Source organism: Scomber japonicus, chromosome 13, assembly GCF_027409825.1.
Source record: "Scomber japonicus isolate fScoJap1 chromosome 13, fScoJap1.pri, whole genome shotgun sequence".
Lineage (NCBI taxonomy): Eukaryota > Metazoa > Chordata > Actinopteri > Scombriformes > Scombridae > Scomber > Scomber japonicus.
This window is the reverse complement of record NC_070590.1, coordinates 18,174,317-18,190,541: the sequence shown is the minus strand read 5'-3', so window position 1 is coordinate 18,190,541 and position 16,225 is coordinate 18,174,317. Positions and strand designations below refer to the sequence as shown.

General features: G+C 40.3%; 2 protein-coding genes across 2 annotated transcripts; both read left to right on the top strand.

Annotated features, from left to right (window-relative positions):
* The first annotated feature begins 417 nt into the window (after positions 1 to 417).
* On the top strand, positions 418 to 9,858 carry map3k7cl (map3k7 C-terminal like). Its single transcript, XM_053331894.1, has 5 exons — positions 418 to 521; positions 1,764 to 1,845; positions 4,571 to 4,629; positions 5,416 to 5,531; positions 9,146 to 9,858. Exons 2-5 carry the CDS (start codon positions 1,770 to 1,772, stop codon positions 9,324 to 9,326), a joined length of 432 nt encoding a protein of 143 aa, XP_053187869.1. The 5' UTR covers positions 418 to 521; positions 1,764 to 1,769; the 3' UTR covers positions 9,327 to 9,858.
* Positions 9,859 to 11,249: 1,391 nt separating this feature from the next.
* Positions 11,250 to 15,931, top strand: LOC128371887 (transcription regulator protein BACH1-like). The gene is made up of 5 exons (XM_053332273.1): positions 11,250 to 11,386; positions 11,524 to 11,772; positions 12,487 to 13,959; positions 14,818 to 15,024; positions 15,141 to 15,931. The coding sequence occupies exons 2-5, from the start codon at positions 11,524 to 11,526 to the stop codon at positions 15,468 to 15,470; spliced, it is 2,259 nt and encodes a 752-aa protein (XP_053188248.1). The 5' UTR covers positions 11,250 to 11,386; the 3' UTR covers positions 15,471 to 15,931.
* Positions 15,932 to 16,225: the final 294 nt, after the last annotated feature.

Sequence of the window (16,225 nt, the reverse complement as noted above, 5' to 3'; positions counted from 1 at the left end):
AGCCAAAGACCATCCCAGCGGCATGACCATGTCACTCAAAACAGTGCTGCAGCTATGGGCATTTTTGCGGGCTAAAGTCATGTCATCTGAGACATTTAATTGGGCCCGGGCCGCCACGGGGGGACAGCAGACGGCATTCCTCCCCTGCCTGCGCCCTGTTGTGTTGCTCTTTGCCGCGTGGCTGCAGTCCGTGGGTAACATGCCCACGCGAACTTGAACTGCTGGAATCCCTCTGACTGTAGTGAGTCAATGTATTGGACGCCTCTGCTATATGGTGGAAAACGTGTAAGTACAAAAACATCATACAACTTGAACTCTCAAGAGGGAAGTGGAGGTCATCACTTGGAGAGGTAGTTGTGCCATCTTTGCTGCATCGCGCAGGAGCGCGTCGGCTGAGACGACATCAACAGTGGTCCGGCGGGGAAGAGAAAACAAATCAGCATTGAGGACATACACGGCTAGTTGATTTTAAACTTGTTATAGTCTACGGCATTTCCTGGGTCGGGCTCGTGCTGCTTCAGGTAATGATTACATGTTGGCCCAAATGGGTCCTTTACAGTTTCGTAGTGCATGCTGGAAGTTTTCCTTGTATATGTGTGCATATAGTCTGTATTACACTGTGCTTTTAACACACTAGGCTATGTGCAAGGGACAATTGAGCCGTCATATTTCATTTACTGATACTGTCATATTATCGCATGTTTTCATCACTGATAACTAACCCTAACCCTAACCCTAACCTGATAATATTAAATATTAAAACTTCCAACCTTTTTTCCCAACAATTACTAAATACTATTTTAAAAAGTGTTTATTTGCTGGTGTAGAAGGTCATTAGCTGTGTGAGACAGAGGGTTTACCAGGGTTAAAGCAGGCAAATGCCCTGATATAAAAAGCCTGTACCTTCACTGGCAGGGGGGTGGGGGGCATGCAAAATCCAGACCTCAGAGCCAGTCTGTCAAACCTCCCTAATTATTTAATCCCGCTGCAACTCTAAATGCATGATGAAACTGGTGGCTGTGTTTGTGTGTTCGCAAGACTCCATAGTTGTGGTTTAATCATGTGCTTTGTCAAAGGTTCTGCAGGCCTTAATTCCAATTGAACACTGCACCTGCTGAGTCTCAATGTATAGTTTAGTCTGATTAAAATTGCAGTTAGAGCTGCAACTAATGATTATTTTAATTGTTTAATCAATTACATGTTAAAATGTTGAAAAACATGTCATGCACAACATGTCAAGTCCAAACTGTCTAAAACCTTAAGATATTCAATTTACTGTCATATAAAGAAAAACAACAAGAGACCAAAACATGGCTGAAATTTTTGCTTGAAAAATGACTGAAATTATTAATTTGATCAAATAATTGATTAATTGTTGCAATATTTGCTCAGAATAACCAAACTGTACTTTTAGCCCTCAATGTCAGATTGGACAGGACATACTCATCAAATTAAAGCTGAAACTAACTGTTCACTAATCTTCTGATTATTTATTTTTGATTTTCATTCATTGAAAAATTGTTTGCCTATAAAATGTCCCAGATCCATCCTCACATTGCTGTCTGCCAACAGTTCAAAATTTACAGTTATATAAAAAACAGTTACGTTAAATTATTATCTTGATGAATTGCATCAATTATTGATTGATTATTTTTTGATTAATTCACAGGACAAATCATTTCAGTATCACATCATTGTACATCTTTCATGAGATTCTATTGATTGTGCTAACAGCTCTGTTTTGTACTTGTGGCCACATAAAGGGATAAATGATCACCTCAACCAGAAGAGTGTCTCCTGATAAATCTGAAGTTAGAATCGCCTTCAGCCTCGATAACACATCAGGTAAACACAAACGCATACTTTACACAGTACACACACACACACACACACACACACACACACACACACATACACGCACACACACACACACAGCTATCTGCACACACCTGTCTCCTTTAGTCTCAAAACAACTTATTTTGAGTTTAGTTACACCTATTACCCAATTTATCATTTAACACCTGATGAAGCCTCATGCTCTACTCTCACTGCATTTCCAGTACGCGACATTCCTCCCACCAAAACAGACCAGGCACAATCTGCCCTGAGCAACCCCCCATCCTCCCCCACCTCCCTCACACCCTATTACTTTAACTGTGTTCATTCTTCTAGGCTGTAGCTGGGACAGGTGCTCCCTCTATTTCTGTAGGACCGCAGCATATTAAAAACTGCACTTGCAACATACACATGCACTCTCCCAAACAACTGCACAACCTGAATTGTGACTATAACAATACAAACATGCAGACTTTTCTTCATCTCTCTCGAACTGTTCATCTCTCTCTCTCTCTTTCTCGCTCTCTCTCTCTCACACACACACACGCACACACACACACACACACGCACACACACACACACACACACACACACACACACACACACACACACAGGTTTATCTTACCTATGGGTCTAGGTGCTGTCTGTCAGGATGTTTTACTGCAGTGGGGCCAGGCACTGGGACAGCAGCTGCAGCTATGCAATGACAGAGTCAGGTTTCCAATCTAATACTAACAGTGTCCTGCTGCCTGATTCACTGTTCAGCTTTTAGAACACTGGCCTATATTTATAAGCAGTTAACACTTCCAGTCCTACTCCACCCATCTGTGATCCTCCTTGTCTTACTCTCAGGAAGTGAGATGAAAGGCTACAGTAGGAGCAATACACTCAAAGCTGACTCTGAGCAGTGACACATTGAACTTTGTGTACCTTACCTGTGCTCTTTTTGCGTGTTGCTAGCTTTTTCTTCTCTCCCTAACAGTTTCATTCACACAATGTATGTTTTTACAATGAGCCTTTGTGTAGGTATGGGCTATCTGAACAGAGCCTGCTTTTCTTCTTAATGGTAGTATGCCTTCTTTTAGTTTTAGTTGTAGCTCTAGAGCTGTTCAGGCATAATCCCACCCTAACTTCCAAAATCAAACTTTGGCTATTCCCCAGACGCTAATGTTGTGTTCTCTTTGAACTCGTGTTTCTCAGCAGGGGGACAGAGAACTGTGCTCTGTCTTTGGATCATCCTCTAGGCCTTTGTGACTTCATGCCAGGCATACTTATAACCCCACACTGTGTCAATCCTAAGCATGAGAACTGTATTTATTCCACATCATAATTGGCCCCATGGTTGCTGGCTGGCCTGCTAATACTCCTGCTTTTAGAAGATTGCATCATCCCAGGATTCTCCACATGTGTTCCACAACTCCAGGGGGACATTACTAGCGAGGATGAGGCTGGTGCAGACAACCTGTCTGTTTTTGTCTGCCTGTCTGTCTGGCTGGCTGCTTGTCTGTCTGAATCCCTGTCTGTCTATACATCTGGCTCGTCTGCTCTGCAGTATCTAATCACTGTGTTTGTCTGTCTGCTCACATAGTTGTCACTGTGTATTCTTATCCTGTACATCTTTCAGCCTGACAGCTTATTACTGCTGTTAAGTAAGAGGACATGGTTCATTTATAAGTATGCCATATAAGAGGCTGCTATAGTGTTTCATTCTGGGCTGATTTATGAGGCGGAGAAAGGCATTAAAGCAACTGCCTGTAGGACAAGTCCCTTGGTTATATATGAAGAGCATACAGCAAACAATATGAAATATTAAAATACTTTAACTCAGAAGACATTATGTTTTATGTTATGATTTGTCAAATGAAGTTGAGTCAAAGTAATTCTTAAGATGCAAACAACCCTACAGAGGTTAAATGCTTGGGACTGCATTTAACCTCTTGGATGAGGGTTGAAATGTCTTCGAGAATCTAAAAAGTCCAGCTGACATAGGTCTTTACGTGGGAGGCTGACGGTACAGATTTCCCTGAATATCAATGCCTGTTCCCTTTCTCAAAACTTGTACACCTTTAAACATACCCAATATTATACAAGTACAGAAACTAAAAAACAACAACAGCAATGCTAGATAAAATAAAACTTCCAGGCTGAGGGACAGGAAGAGCAGCAGTCCACAAACAAGGAGCCTCCCTCTGCAACAGGAACCTGGAGCATTTTACCACTTCCTGTCTTAGGCCAGGTGCATCTCACCAAGGAGCACTGATTAGGTTTAGAATACCTAGGCGGAGGCATAGGGAGGAGAGGGAAAAGGACAAACAGCACAGGCAACACAACACATACAGCTGCAACACATTCAATTTCCAAATATCTAAGATTCTTACAATAGTTCTAATATGTAAGCAGACCTTGCCTACAATGTGATCCAATGTGGTTATAATCTAAACTAAATTTGCCCAAACAAAATCAACAAAAAAATGTAAGGTGGTTGATTACCTATCTAACACAAGTTTAAAATCTGCAGGTTGGTTGTCAGAGTGCTAAAATGAATGTAAATCAAGACTGTCTAGAAGGCAGGAACTGAATCTAAAAACATGATATGCAAATTGTAGCAATCATTACATACAATATTGTGTTTTAATATGGCAACATTGTATTGATTCATTTGTCACTCAACATTGAATGACTGTCATTTCTAAGGTTTTACAATTTTACTGAATGATGTGTCCTGATTTGATAGATGTAAAAGATGTGGAGGACCTCTCTCAGACTTTCCCGGATCTTGAACAGCGATTACAGGTATACGCACTGTAGCATAATGTTATATATAATAGATACTTTGTATGATCTGCAAGCATTATGCATTAAGCTGGTTTCATGTCTCTGTTTTGTGAATTAATGGCACATTTCTGCTACTGATGGCCAGTCTAACTCTGCCCAAAAAGTGTCTGGGCAGTGGTTAAAGGAGAAAGGAGATCAAAAATTAACCTAATTATTTAAAGACACAAAACAAACAACAACAAAAAACAACCTAGTTTTCTCCAAAGTCCCATAATGTTGGGATGGAAGCTGAATGTCAAGTTTGGTTTTAGTTTTAACTCTGTAAGTTTGAGTGTTTTTACTCACTGTGGGCTCACTCTACTTTTAGTGTTGTTATTGAGTTATCCTTCAGTGTGTGCCAGGGTCATGTAAAGTACATGTTGGTTTAGAGTATCAAATGAAAACAGTTGTAAGAGGCCAGTGAATGAACAAACATACTGTACTATTATATAAAAAAATAGTAAGTCCAACAATTTAACATGACAAAATTTGAACCAATTTGAATAAAGCATTCATAGTTGAAGTGCACGTAGTTGAGCCCATAGTGCAAGTGGTGCACTAAATCATACCGTCAACAAAGTCATAAGGGATTCGCCTTTTTCCAGTCTTTTAGCACGGTAATTAGAAATATTAACAGGGAAAGGGGAACAACTGGTCCAAAGGGGCACATAGATATATCTTGTGTGATATAACACTCGTCTATTGCATTGCTTCATATCTTAAAATAATCTTAATCTAATACTGCATCTCTCTGATCTCTTGCAGCCTGTGCCCCCCTGTGTGTCTTTGAGGGAGAGCGTTCAGGTGTACAAGGATCACTGCAGGATGGCGAGAGAGTTCCATCAGGTCAAACATGAGATTTCCACGCTTGAGGATTGCAAGTGAGGCTTGAAATAAATTATCTACATATTATTCATACCATCAGGGTTACAGGCTAAAAGTATATTTTAACTTATGTGCTGGCAGCTTTGTCTATGAGGTGGAATGGTTGGCGAAAGGAAAACACTTTTTGACACCACCAGAAAACATTTCAGATAAGAAATTACTTTCTAGATGTTTTACTGAAAGGGTTCAAAATGAACTAGTGAATGTTCAAATTTAACCAACCATTGTTTTTTTTGGCTAGTGAGCGAAACAAATCTAGCAGCCACTTATATATATTTGGCTTGTGGCTGGTGCTAATTTTGAGTTTTTTTAAAATACAACAAAAAAAATTAACAAAGAAAAAAGAAAATATATTTTATTGTTTTACATTCACTGTATGTTTAACATGTAAATTTAGGTGCAAGGTTTCTTGGATCAAAACGTCCACTAGATGGCATATTTTAACCCCTTCATACAGTATTGAGCACATATTCCAGTGAGAGGATCTGAACAGCTGGTAAAGTATAACATCATTTTTATTGTTGTTGTTTTGAAGGTTGGATATACTGTGCACTGTTTCTCTGGCTGATTTTGGATCATATTGGAAAAAAGTATTAGTGCTAAGATGGAAATAACACCAACTGCAACCCTTATTACAGATGCTGTATGCTTTCATACACATATGTACTGTATATCCTTGCACATAATCAGGGGTGTATAACATGCACACTGTCCCCTGTGTCCTCAGCAGCTGTGGGTAGTCTTAGCAGAGGGATTTTCAAGGCCCTTACTGTTACCTCACCACCATACCTACACACATAAACAGACATGCACACACACAGCACACACCACTTGGCAGTTCATAAAGCAGGTAGACACTGATGGGATGAGTGTAGCTTTGAGTTTTGATAAGAATGTGATGAATCAGGCCTGTGATACTCTTAGTTCTCTCTTTTCATTGTTGCTGATGCCACCGTCCAATGACACATACACAAATTAAGTCAGACACACATATTTACAATAAATTGATCTGGGCATAACCATACACTGTGTTTTTACCCTGATACTAGAAATACAATGGAAGCTATTGCTGATATAGATACATGTATTTCCATGGAAGAGAGAATATTTTTATATTTTACGAATTTCGTCACTGTTCATTAACAGACACATTTTTGTTACTTCCCAAAGAGGAAGGGTTACAGAGAGAGAGTGGGTGTTGTGCCTCATACGGTGAAGTTTTGACGACAGGAACAACAAACTGATGAGGGATTTTCCAAAATGAACTCAGTCTTACTTTGGCCAGAAAAAAGCAAGTTCACACTCATCTGTACTGTGGATACTGGCTCATATAACTACCCAGTTTTTATAAACTCCTATCAGTCCTGTAGTGCCTATGACTTGAATCTTATTCCTGTAACATAACATTAACACAAATTGTAGATTTCCTCAAATGAAAGAAGTGAGTTCAAGAGAAACCTTACTCAGATACTTAAATTGTACTGAACATGCTTAATTTAGTTTACCACATTACTGCTTCCAACATGATACAAAGAGACTGCACAAGAGATAGCCCCATTGTGACATCACTTTCACTAATGGAAGCTATTTGCGATGCTTTCATATCTGTTGACATGTATTGGTTGGTGTTAGAAATGTGGAATTATGATGCACGTTTTTTTTTTTGGGATTCTCAGGTTTCTGGATGGATTCTTTTGAACTGAAAAAGCTCTCTTCCCCTTTTTCATTCTCTTTCTGTCACACAAAAATGCATGTTTCAACTTGCATCTAACAAAGGGGAAACAATGCACAAAAGTAATGCATCAGGACTAGTAAACTTTTACTTTAAATCTACCATCAAGTTGTTTCACCACTGTGTAAAAACAAATGGAAATAAATTGTAGATAATGGAGATTAACACATCATAGTTTCCAATTTTAGGTTTTGTTTTTTTCTTTTATTGTTTCTTACTTGTTGATCTGGTCTTCCAGGAAGTGAATTGTATGTATGTAAAGAACAATTAAAATGAATAGTGCATTGTGACTAGCAGTTACATTACACAGAAAAGGCTGATTGTTAATGACAGCGTCAGGTCAGTCTAGACTCAAGAAGTTGATCTTTCCCCTACGAATGTACAATATTGGTTACTTTATTGAACAAGAAAGGTGATTTCTAATTAAGGTTAATTAATTTACTTCTATATTAAAACATGAAAAACATGAAATTTGATTTCATAAATGAGTACTCATTCACTAGTAAACAGGGTGACCTCTATGGTATTTTTTTCTACAAACAATTTCTGTTCAGTTCTTTTAGTCAAGAATTAAATGTACAACCCAATATCCACATCTAAATAAAAGATAAGCCCCACTACCAAAACATTTTGCCACCTGCTATCACTGACACCATGTTACAAACTACAGTATGGTATAGAACCAATATAGTCATAGTCTTTCATGTTATGCCATTAAACATAGCCTTTATTGTAGTACAGAGACTCATTTTCATGTTTGTTGATGCTGCTGTTATTTGACTTGGCACTTACCAGTTGTAATACAACACTGACATTCACACACTCTTGGGCATGAATACATGACACGCACGTTGTACACATACATGTGCTTACGTTGCTTTCCAAAGTCCAAAGGCTGATATCTACCCAGAGTGCAAACTCACTGTCAGGGAAGTGAGGTCATTCCAGCCATGTCTACTTGCCAGCCAGGTCATACCAGCTATGTCCACTAGAGCCAGAGTCATTCAATTCAATTGGCTTTATCAGGAATAATGGAGACACACACAAACACACACATGGACTTACAAGAACCAAAAGTTGCAGCAGTGAAACATGTGTAGGACACTCAACACTGAAATGATATATTGAGAAATAGAACGTGGAACAGACTTTGTCTTCAGTCTAACCTAAATTAAAGAACAAACAAAAATGCCTCAATGGAGACCAGTAAACCTGCCTGATGGTGATAGCCGTGATTTTTGCATTTAGGTTGAATTCAGCTTCATATAAGGCTCTGCACTGTAATTGCTATTGATGAGACACTATGTTAGTAGTTTAGGTTCAAACTTTCCTTCCCTTACATTCTTACATTTTTGGGCTGTAATATTTGTGATGCTGGCCCAAAAATGTCACTATCTACTTATTCTAGAGCTTTGCTACTTTGTTGCTCATCAGCAAGATTTAGTAGTAGTTTAGTAGTTTATTATGGGTTTTTTTTCACCCTATCATGTCAGACACTCCTCTAAGTTTACATTGTTTCAGCATGTATGTTGGCTTCTCTGGTTTCCTCTCAAATTCCAGAGACTGGAGACTCTGAATTGCTCTTATATTTGTGAATGTGAGAGAAAGTGCAAAACTGCCCTTTAGTGAACTTGGAAGCTGTTAGGGGTGTTTCCAATCCACCAGTCAAGTGTACAGTGGGAAGGTGTCCAGCTTTTTACAACATCTGAAAATGATTAAGCAGTATGAGACAGCAAAAGGATTGATGCCACATTCAATTAATTTCAGGTTTTTGAGGAATAATATACTGTTTTATGCATTTTCATCTTAAATTAATTTTGAAATAGAATTAAAGGTTTGGCCCTGCTGCTATAATCTTGATCTCACTCGACCTTGCAGACGGAAGCTTCTGGCAGAGCTGGTGGAGGATGAGAAGGTGGCTGTGGAGATTGCTCGTCTAGAAGAGGAGTTCCGGCATCTAACAGAGGAGAACCGCACCTTGGTGACTGTCCACAACGAGCGTGCTCAGCAGTTGAAGAAGCTCTGCCTGACCAATCAAACGAGGCAGAACTCCTCGTGACCTCTGACCTCCGCAGAACCTGAGACCTCCAGACATCCAGCTGACATCAGGCCAGAAAGCCAATCAAGTCTCAGATAGCGCTACACAACTACAGTCTGTGAATCAGCTAGTTACACAGAAAGGCGCCATGTTTTTTCATATATCACTTGTAAGAACCACAGACATAATGTCATCATCAGTGTGAGGCTGTTGTAGGTCACCTTTCTGGGCACTGTTATGTTATTATGTGGTCTTGCAGAACTTTCCTGGTCGCTTTACAGTATATATTCATACAAATGTCAGCTGCTGTGAATGTGACCAGATATTCTGATATCTGTCTCAGGTCCTGTGGAGACTTCAGATCTTTTACCTGAGGTCTGTGGAGGGAGCCAAAGGTGGTATGATGTGGTCCAAATGTTGTACTTTAAGGAGTGTTTACCCTCCCTCTCCCTTCAACCACCCTTCACCCACCACAACACTTGTTCCTGTTATGGTATAAAAAAGGAAATGAGATGAGTGTTTGACACAGTGCTAGGGATTGGGTAAATTATAGCTATTTACGAGGAACAAGATTTCACAATAATTATCTACTGCGACACAACACTGTAAGAGTTGTAAATTTTTTGATGTAGCCTGCCTCACCTCACACACCTGTGGAGGGGGGGGGGTTAACAAGATGAACTGTTGCTTACAGCGTCCTCGTATATTAATAAAATACATTTTATTTTAACACCAGCATCAGTTCCCTAGTTTCATTTCTCTTAGACACTGCTCATGTGTTTGTTGTGTGCTTTATGATCATATTGCAGCACTTTTTTGGAAAAGGGAAGTAGATTTTTTTTTTTCCATGAACAGATTAGCTCACTCTGGAATTATGAAACAGTCATCTGATTGGCTAGTTTGGCTTTGGCAGGCCTCCCTCTTCCTTCTCAAATCATGTGACATTGGCAACAGTGCTTTGTAGCAATGATCATTCCACATTGTTGTACAGTGCCTGCTACCTGGTACCTCTGTTTTGAACATGTGATTTTTCTTAATACATAACTCACTTGCAGAGTTTATCATTACATTGTTTTTCTAGCTGTATTAATATGCCTTTAAGCCTAAAAAATCTAAAAATTCAAAGATTACATGAGAACAAATACTGAATTATATTAGCTGTGGTGGTACTTCTTTTCGGCTATAGACTTACTGTACTTCTGAGAACAGGGCATGCTTTCTCTCTCTCTCTCTCTCTCTCTCTCTCTCTCTCTCTCTCTCTCTCTCTCTCTCTCTCTCTCTCTCTCTCTCTCTCACTCCCTCTCTGACACTTAAACACGACAACAAAGACTTGAACAGAGCTCACAGATTTGCTGAAACCTCCAAAAACCACAAGAAGATACATGACAGTAGGGATCAATAAACAAACATTAATCTTTAGAAAAACATAATGGTCTCCTTCTTTTAGGCCAGTATCATTAGTGTTCACACTCAACTTGTTGCCAAAAGTCTGTCTAACATCAATCTAGTAAATCCAAACTACTCCACACCTAAAGATACAGACAAAAGGCAATATCCTGTTTAAATACCGGCCTTATATACTTAACCTTCACCTTAATCTCTGAATTGTGTTCCAAGTAATTTTATAAAGAGATTTCCAGGGAAAAGCTTGTTCGTTACCAGACAAATTCAAGGGTGGGATTGGTATGGACGGGAAAACTGCTTGCTCATCCTTTATCAGCAGGAGTGCATGAGTCAGCTTTTGCTCTGTTACACCCAGAGTTGTTGCAACATACACACACACACACACACACACACACTCTCTCTCTCTCTCTCTCTCTCTCTCTCTCTCTCTCTCTCTCTCTCTCTCTCTCCCTCCCTCCCTCCCTCCCTCCCTCCCTCCCTCCCTCTTACATACTCACACACAGGCCATATGACTGAGTCAAGCTCAGTTTTTAGTTTGTAGCCGAGTTGAGATAAGGCTTTCTGGGAAGTGTAGCCTGGTTGGACAGCATTCCATTTAGAAATAACCATGTGTGAACAGCTGGGACACTCTCTCTAACACTTTAAGAAACCTGGATATATAAAGTCAGCTTTGTAAGGTAGGCAACTTTTCTGTTGTTATTTAAATGTATATCTAATTTTAGTGTTGTTACTTTTTGGAAACTCTCAGGGTCATAAGTGTGTATCCCGGTAGAAGAAAAAGTAGATGATTATTTGTGTTTGTGTACACATACAGATGTCCCTGATGGCCGTGTCTGCCCCCCGGTCGTCTGTGTTTACATTTGAGTCTACAGCACATTCCTCCCATGTGTTGCGCTGCCTGGACGAGCAGCGTTGTCGGGACACACTGTGTGATATTACGGTAGTGGTGGAGGGTCAGAGTTTCAGAGCTCACCGCTCAGTGCTTGCTTCCTGTAGTGAGTACTTCACTCACAGGATCTCCTCTCTGACACAACATGGAGCAGTCATCACTCTGCCACAAGAGGTGAGATGTCACCTCATGATGCCATGAAAGTAGATAAACATAAGCCCACATTAACAGAGCGCAATGTGTCAAAGTAAATTGACAAAAAGTCCTTATGACTGCATAACATGTAATTTATGTAGTTTTGTGTTCTAATTCTGTTTAATCTAACATTTAGTAAACACAGTTACTGACTGCAGTACTCTAATAACCTTGTGTGACACATACTTAGCAAGATTAAATTGATTTCCAGTCTACAGCCAGTAGACATATTCACACAACAAAACAAAATTCCAAAAGGCGACAGTGGGAATAATGAATAAAAAAAAGAAAGATCAAGCAGTTTAGTCTTTTCTATAGGGGAAAAGGTATTTCTTGTTATTCTATCAATGCTAATAGGGATTCTTAAATTACCAAATCCTCATGGACCTCATTTATTAATCTTATTTTTATCATTCCACAAGTACTTCATTTCTTTTACAAAACTCATTTACCACTCAATGAAATGACTGTTGACAGGTTAACAAAAGTACAAAAACTATCTTTCAAAGTTACCATATTAAGTTGTTTAAATGGAAGGACCAAATGGCACCCTGCTGGCAATTTTTTCCATATTTATGTATTTCCTCCATTTTGTATGAAACTGCAAAAGCCACAGAAACTAGATTTTCATGTTTACATATGTATGACATATTAGGTTTAATGAAGATGTCATTTGTCCTCTTTGCCTCACAGGTAACAGTTGCTGGCTTTGAACCTTTGCTGAAGTTTGCCTACACATCCAAACTACTCTTTGGGAAAGGCGATGTCTTAGAAATCCGGAGCTCAGCCTGTATTCTAGGTTTCAGAGACCTAGACGAAGCATGCTTTGATTTCCTCCTCCCTAAATTCTTTTCTGACAGTCAGGGCTCTGCTCCTTTTCCAAGAAAGACCTGCTGTAAGAAGAAATGCAAGAGGCGATTATCAAAGGAGTACTGCGGTATTGACTATGACGATGTGCTGTTGGATGAGAAAGAAGTAAAACCAGTTGCTGACTCACCATCTCAACAGGAAGTGGTCTGGCTTGGTAACAAATCAGTGAACAGAAAAATAGGAAGTCAGAACAGTACAAGCACTCTTACACCTGTAGCTGAAGGGACATATGATTTTATACAGTGCCCAAAGTATCGCAAGTTCCAGCTGGCTTGTGGGAAGGAAACTTTTGTCACAGAGAAAAGCCTGAGCAATCCAGTAACAGTAACCAAGAATGACTTTGACCTTCCCTGCTCACCCTGCGGTAGCAGTGTGAACAGCAAGAATGAAACAGAAAGGAATGAGATTGACTTCCCTGGAAAGAGTTCCTCAGATCCCACCAGGCAGAGCAAAGGAAGGGCAGATGGGCCATGGAAAGATGAAATACAGGACATGCAAAGAGAGGGATACAGGGGCAGAGGGGGGGCTGTGGTTAAGAAAGACACGGAGGAAGAGGAGGAAAGGGAGATGGAGAAAGAGATGGAGCATAGCTCTGCACTCACCTTTTCAGAGAGATCCGATGTCAAGGTAGTCTCCTCGAGGCCAAGCACAGTGCTGGGTGAAAGGTCACCGGGGTTAATATTTCACCATTACCCCCTTGAGGCCATTGGTGAGGGCCCTGCAATCAGTAGGTCACTGGGCCCAAAGAGGTGTATGGTGGACATTAAAGAGGGCAAGAAAACAAGGAATTCTGCTGCACAGGAACCACCATCTATTCATCAAGAGATAGGAGAACAGGTAGAAGCTGAGGGGAAAAGGGAAGATATTGTAATAGAGTTCCCCGGGCAAGAAAAAGGACAAGGCAGCATGGAGCAGGCGGCCCTGCCAGTGAATAATGGCAGAGAGAGCAGCATTACAGAAAGAGAGGTGGCTGAGCACCTAGCTCAGTGGCTCGGATCCAACACTTCCTCCTCTCATCTGAATCTCCAGGACCCTGATGCAGGAAGTTCCTCTGATACCAGGTGCAGACAGATGCAGAGCACATCTTTGGAATGGCTGCAGGCAAATCTCAGCTCCACAAGTACCAGCTGCCCCTTTCTCCGGGATTTAGACCAAAGCAAATGTTTATGGAGGGGAGAGGGGTCTGAGAGCGAAGCAGTGTCTCAGTCAGGTGTGTCATCCCTCAACTCAGGGGAGGATGGAGATTCAGAGACAGAGGGAGACAGCGAGTCCTACACAAGGGAGAGGGCCAGGCAGGTGAGCACCAAGACTCTGCAGCTCTCCTCTGTTCTACTAAATAATATCAACCCTGTTGCACATTGTGCTGTTTCAATAAGCACCCTTGAGTTCACCCTACCTGTAGATTATATCACTGTATTTGTTTTAGATAAGGGTTTTACGTACATTATATCAAATGAGAATTTGCAATTGTGTAAGAGAAAGCAGTATTGCTATGGTGACAAAGTTAATCATTCAACCAGGTAGAGATGGTGTTTGTGTGTTTTGTGCCCATGCGTATGCAACTTGCTAATTGGCTCAAAGTTCAACCCTGTTGAACTTGACAGATCAGCCTGTTGAGTTAGTAACACAAAAAACAGGTTGTTTGTGCCAAAAGGTGTCATTGAGGAATCTCTCATGGTACTGTACAGATTTCTGATTGGAATTTGACTGAAGGTATGAACAGTGCAGTGAGTTTCCAGACAAAGCTAAGGTCATGTCAGAGAAAAAACTCTGCTTTTATTTACCTTAGATAAAACACGGCAAGATTATTACTGCTCCAATAAACTAGTGATTGTACATTAGCAGCTGCAATGACCCACATCCTGACCTCTGCTTTTGAAAGTTAACTCCTCATTTTTAAGGTTAATAATTGATCGCTTAGTAAAAACACAACAATCTCTGAACTCCACACTTATTCACTGTATTATTTGAGTGGCTTCAGTGGGTAATTTATGTAATCAACAATACATTTTAACTCTTTGAATTCTGTCACAAACAATTTAGGTCATAATACATTTAAATTCTTGTAGACTAGTCATGTACACCATCAAAAAAACGCTGATTGACTCTGTAATGTGTATGTGTAACCTATATTTCTTTTTTGGGTGTCCTCAGGTGCAGTTACCCTTCTCTGTGGACTGGATTGTGGATCTGAGTAGAAATGACTTCCAACAGCTGCTGAAGCAACAGGTCTTTACACGTGAACAGCTGGAGTTTGTCCATGATATGAGACGGCGCAGCAAAAACCGCCTTGCTGCCCAGCGCTGCCGCAAGAGGAAACTAGACTGCATATACAACCTGCAGTGTGAAATCACCAAGCTGGTAAAAAATAAATAAATAGATAACCACATGGTTTTTATATCAGTACATTTGAATGAAATCACCTCTTGTGTACAAACAGTTAATCCGATTGTGTGTATTGCATGTGTCTGTCACAGAAGACGGAGAGGGACAAACTGATGACTGAGAAGAGCCACCTGGGCCAGCTGAAGTCGAAAGCATATCACAGCGTCTCTGACTTGTGCCAGAAGGTCTGCAGTGAAGCTAAACTGCAGCCTGAGCAGCTCCAGGTGTTGGCCAAATACACCTCTCCAGACTGCCCTCTGTCCTCTTTATTTTCTCACATAGACTCTCTCCTTTCATGTCACCCACAGGCTTCACACTCGGCTTATACCATGGGTAACAAATATATGGCATCTGAGGAGGCTTTGTCCAGCTCGAACAGGGACACAGGCACAGGGGATAGTCAAGACACAGGGACACATTAGTACACAGTGTACATCATCTTTGTATAAACCCCATAGGATAGTGGTGCCTGAGGTCCCCACCCTGTGTCATCTAAAGACATTGCCATGGACAGTCTGCAAAATAAAGCATTGGTGCACTTATGGCATAGGATAATACAATTAAAATGAGGGCCATAATCACCACATGTTTTTATTAACTCGTGCTACTCTTACTAAAGGTCACTAAAGCATTCCATGTGTCCAAACCCACTGGGCCATGTCCTTCAGAAGGCATTGTGTCCAGCTTTGTAAATAGCTTATTACCTTTTTATAGGCACTAATTAACTGTCTACAAATCAACCCAGCCAGGGTGTATGTTGAGAGTATTTGAATTTCAGCACTGAGACAATCACAACTTCAATCATCAAAAGGAACAATGATATATGTATGTATGTATATATATATATATATATATATATATACACTGTGTATGTGTGTGTGTGGGGTGTGTGTGTGTGGTTGTATGTGTGTGTGTGTGTGTGTATGTAATGTACTTAACTGCTTGATTACCTCAGGATGACTAGCAATTAAAATGTACATTAGCTGCATTTCGATACAATTAGATAGAAGGATGATCTCAGGTGTTAAGAAAAACCTCTCGCTTACTGTATTGGTTCTGCAACAGTACAAAATGAAAGAATGTCCTACCAAAATGGAAAACTCAACAAATAGACTTGACATAGTGTGTCATGTTTACCTTGTGACTGTAAGTCTGGCTTTCATATTTCAGGCTGTCA

What these genes read in the sequence shown, in the direction of transcription:
- map3k7cl (XM_053331894.1), top strand. Translation starts at nt 1,770, where the DNA reads ATGATCACCTCAACCAGAAGAGTGTCTCCTGATAAATCTGAAGTTAGA. An exon ending in ATCTTGAACAGCGATTACAG is followed by an intron (nt 4,630 to 5,415) that starts GTATACGCACTG and finishes GATCTCTTGCAG; the next exon opens with CCTGTGCCCCCCTGTGTGTC. An exon ending in TCCACGCTTGAGGATTGCAA is followed by an intron (nt 5,532 to 9,145) that starts GTGAGGCTTGAA and finishes TCGACCTTGCAG; the next exon opens with ACGGAAGCTTCTGGCAGAGC.
- LOC128371887 (XM_053332273.1), top strand. Translation starts at nt 11,524, where the DNA reads ATGTCCCTGATGGCCGTGTCTGCCCCCCGGTCGTCTGTGTTTACATTT. An exon ending in CAAGGGAGAGGGCCAGGCAG is followed by an intron (nt 13,960 to 14,817) that starts GTGAGCACCAAG and finishes GGGTGTCCTCAG; the next exon opens with GTGCAGTTACCCTTCTCTGT. An exon ending in AGTGTGAAATCACCAAGCTG is followed by an intron (nt 15,025 to 15,140) that starts GTAAAAAATAAA and finishes TGTCTGTCACAG; the next exon opens with AAGACGGAGAGGGACAAACT.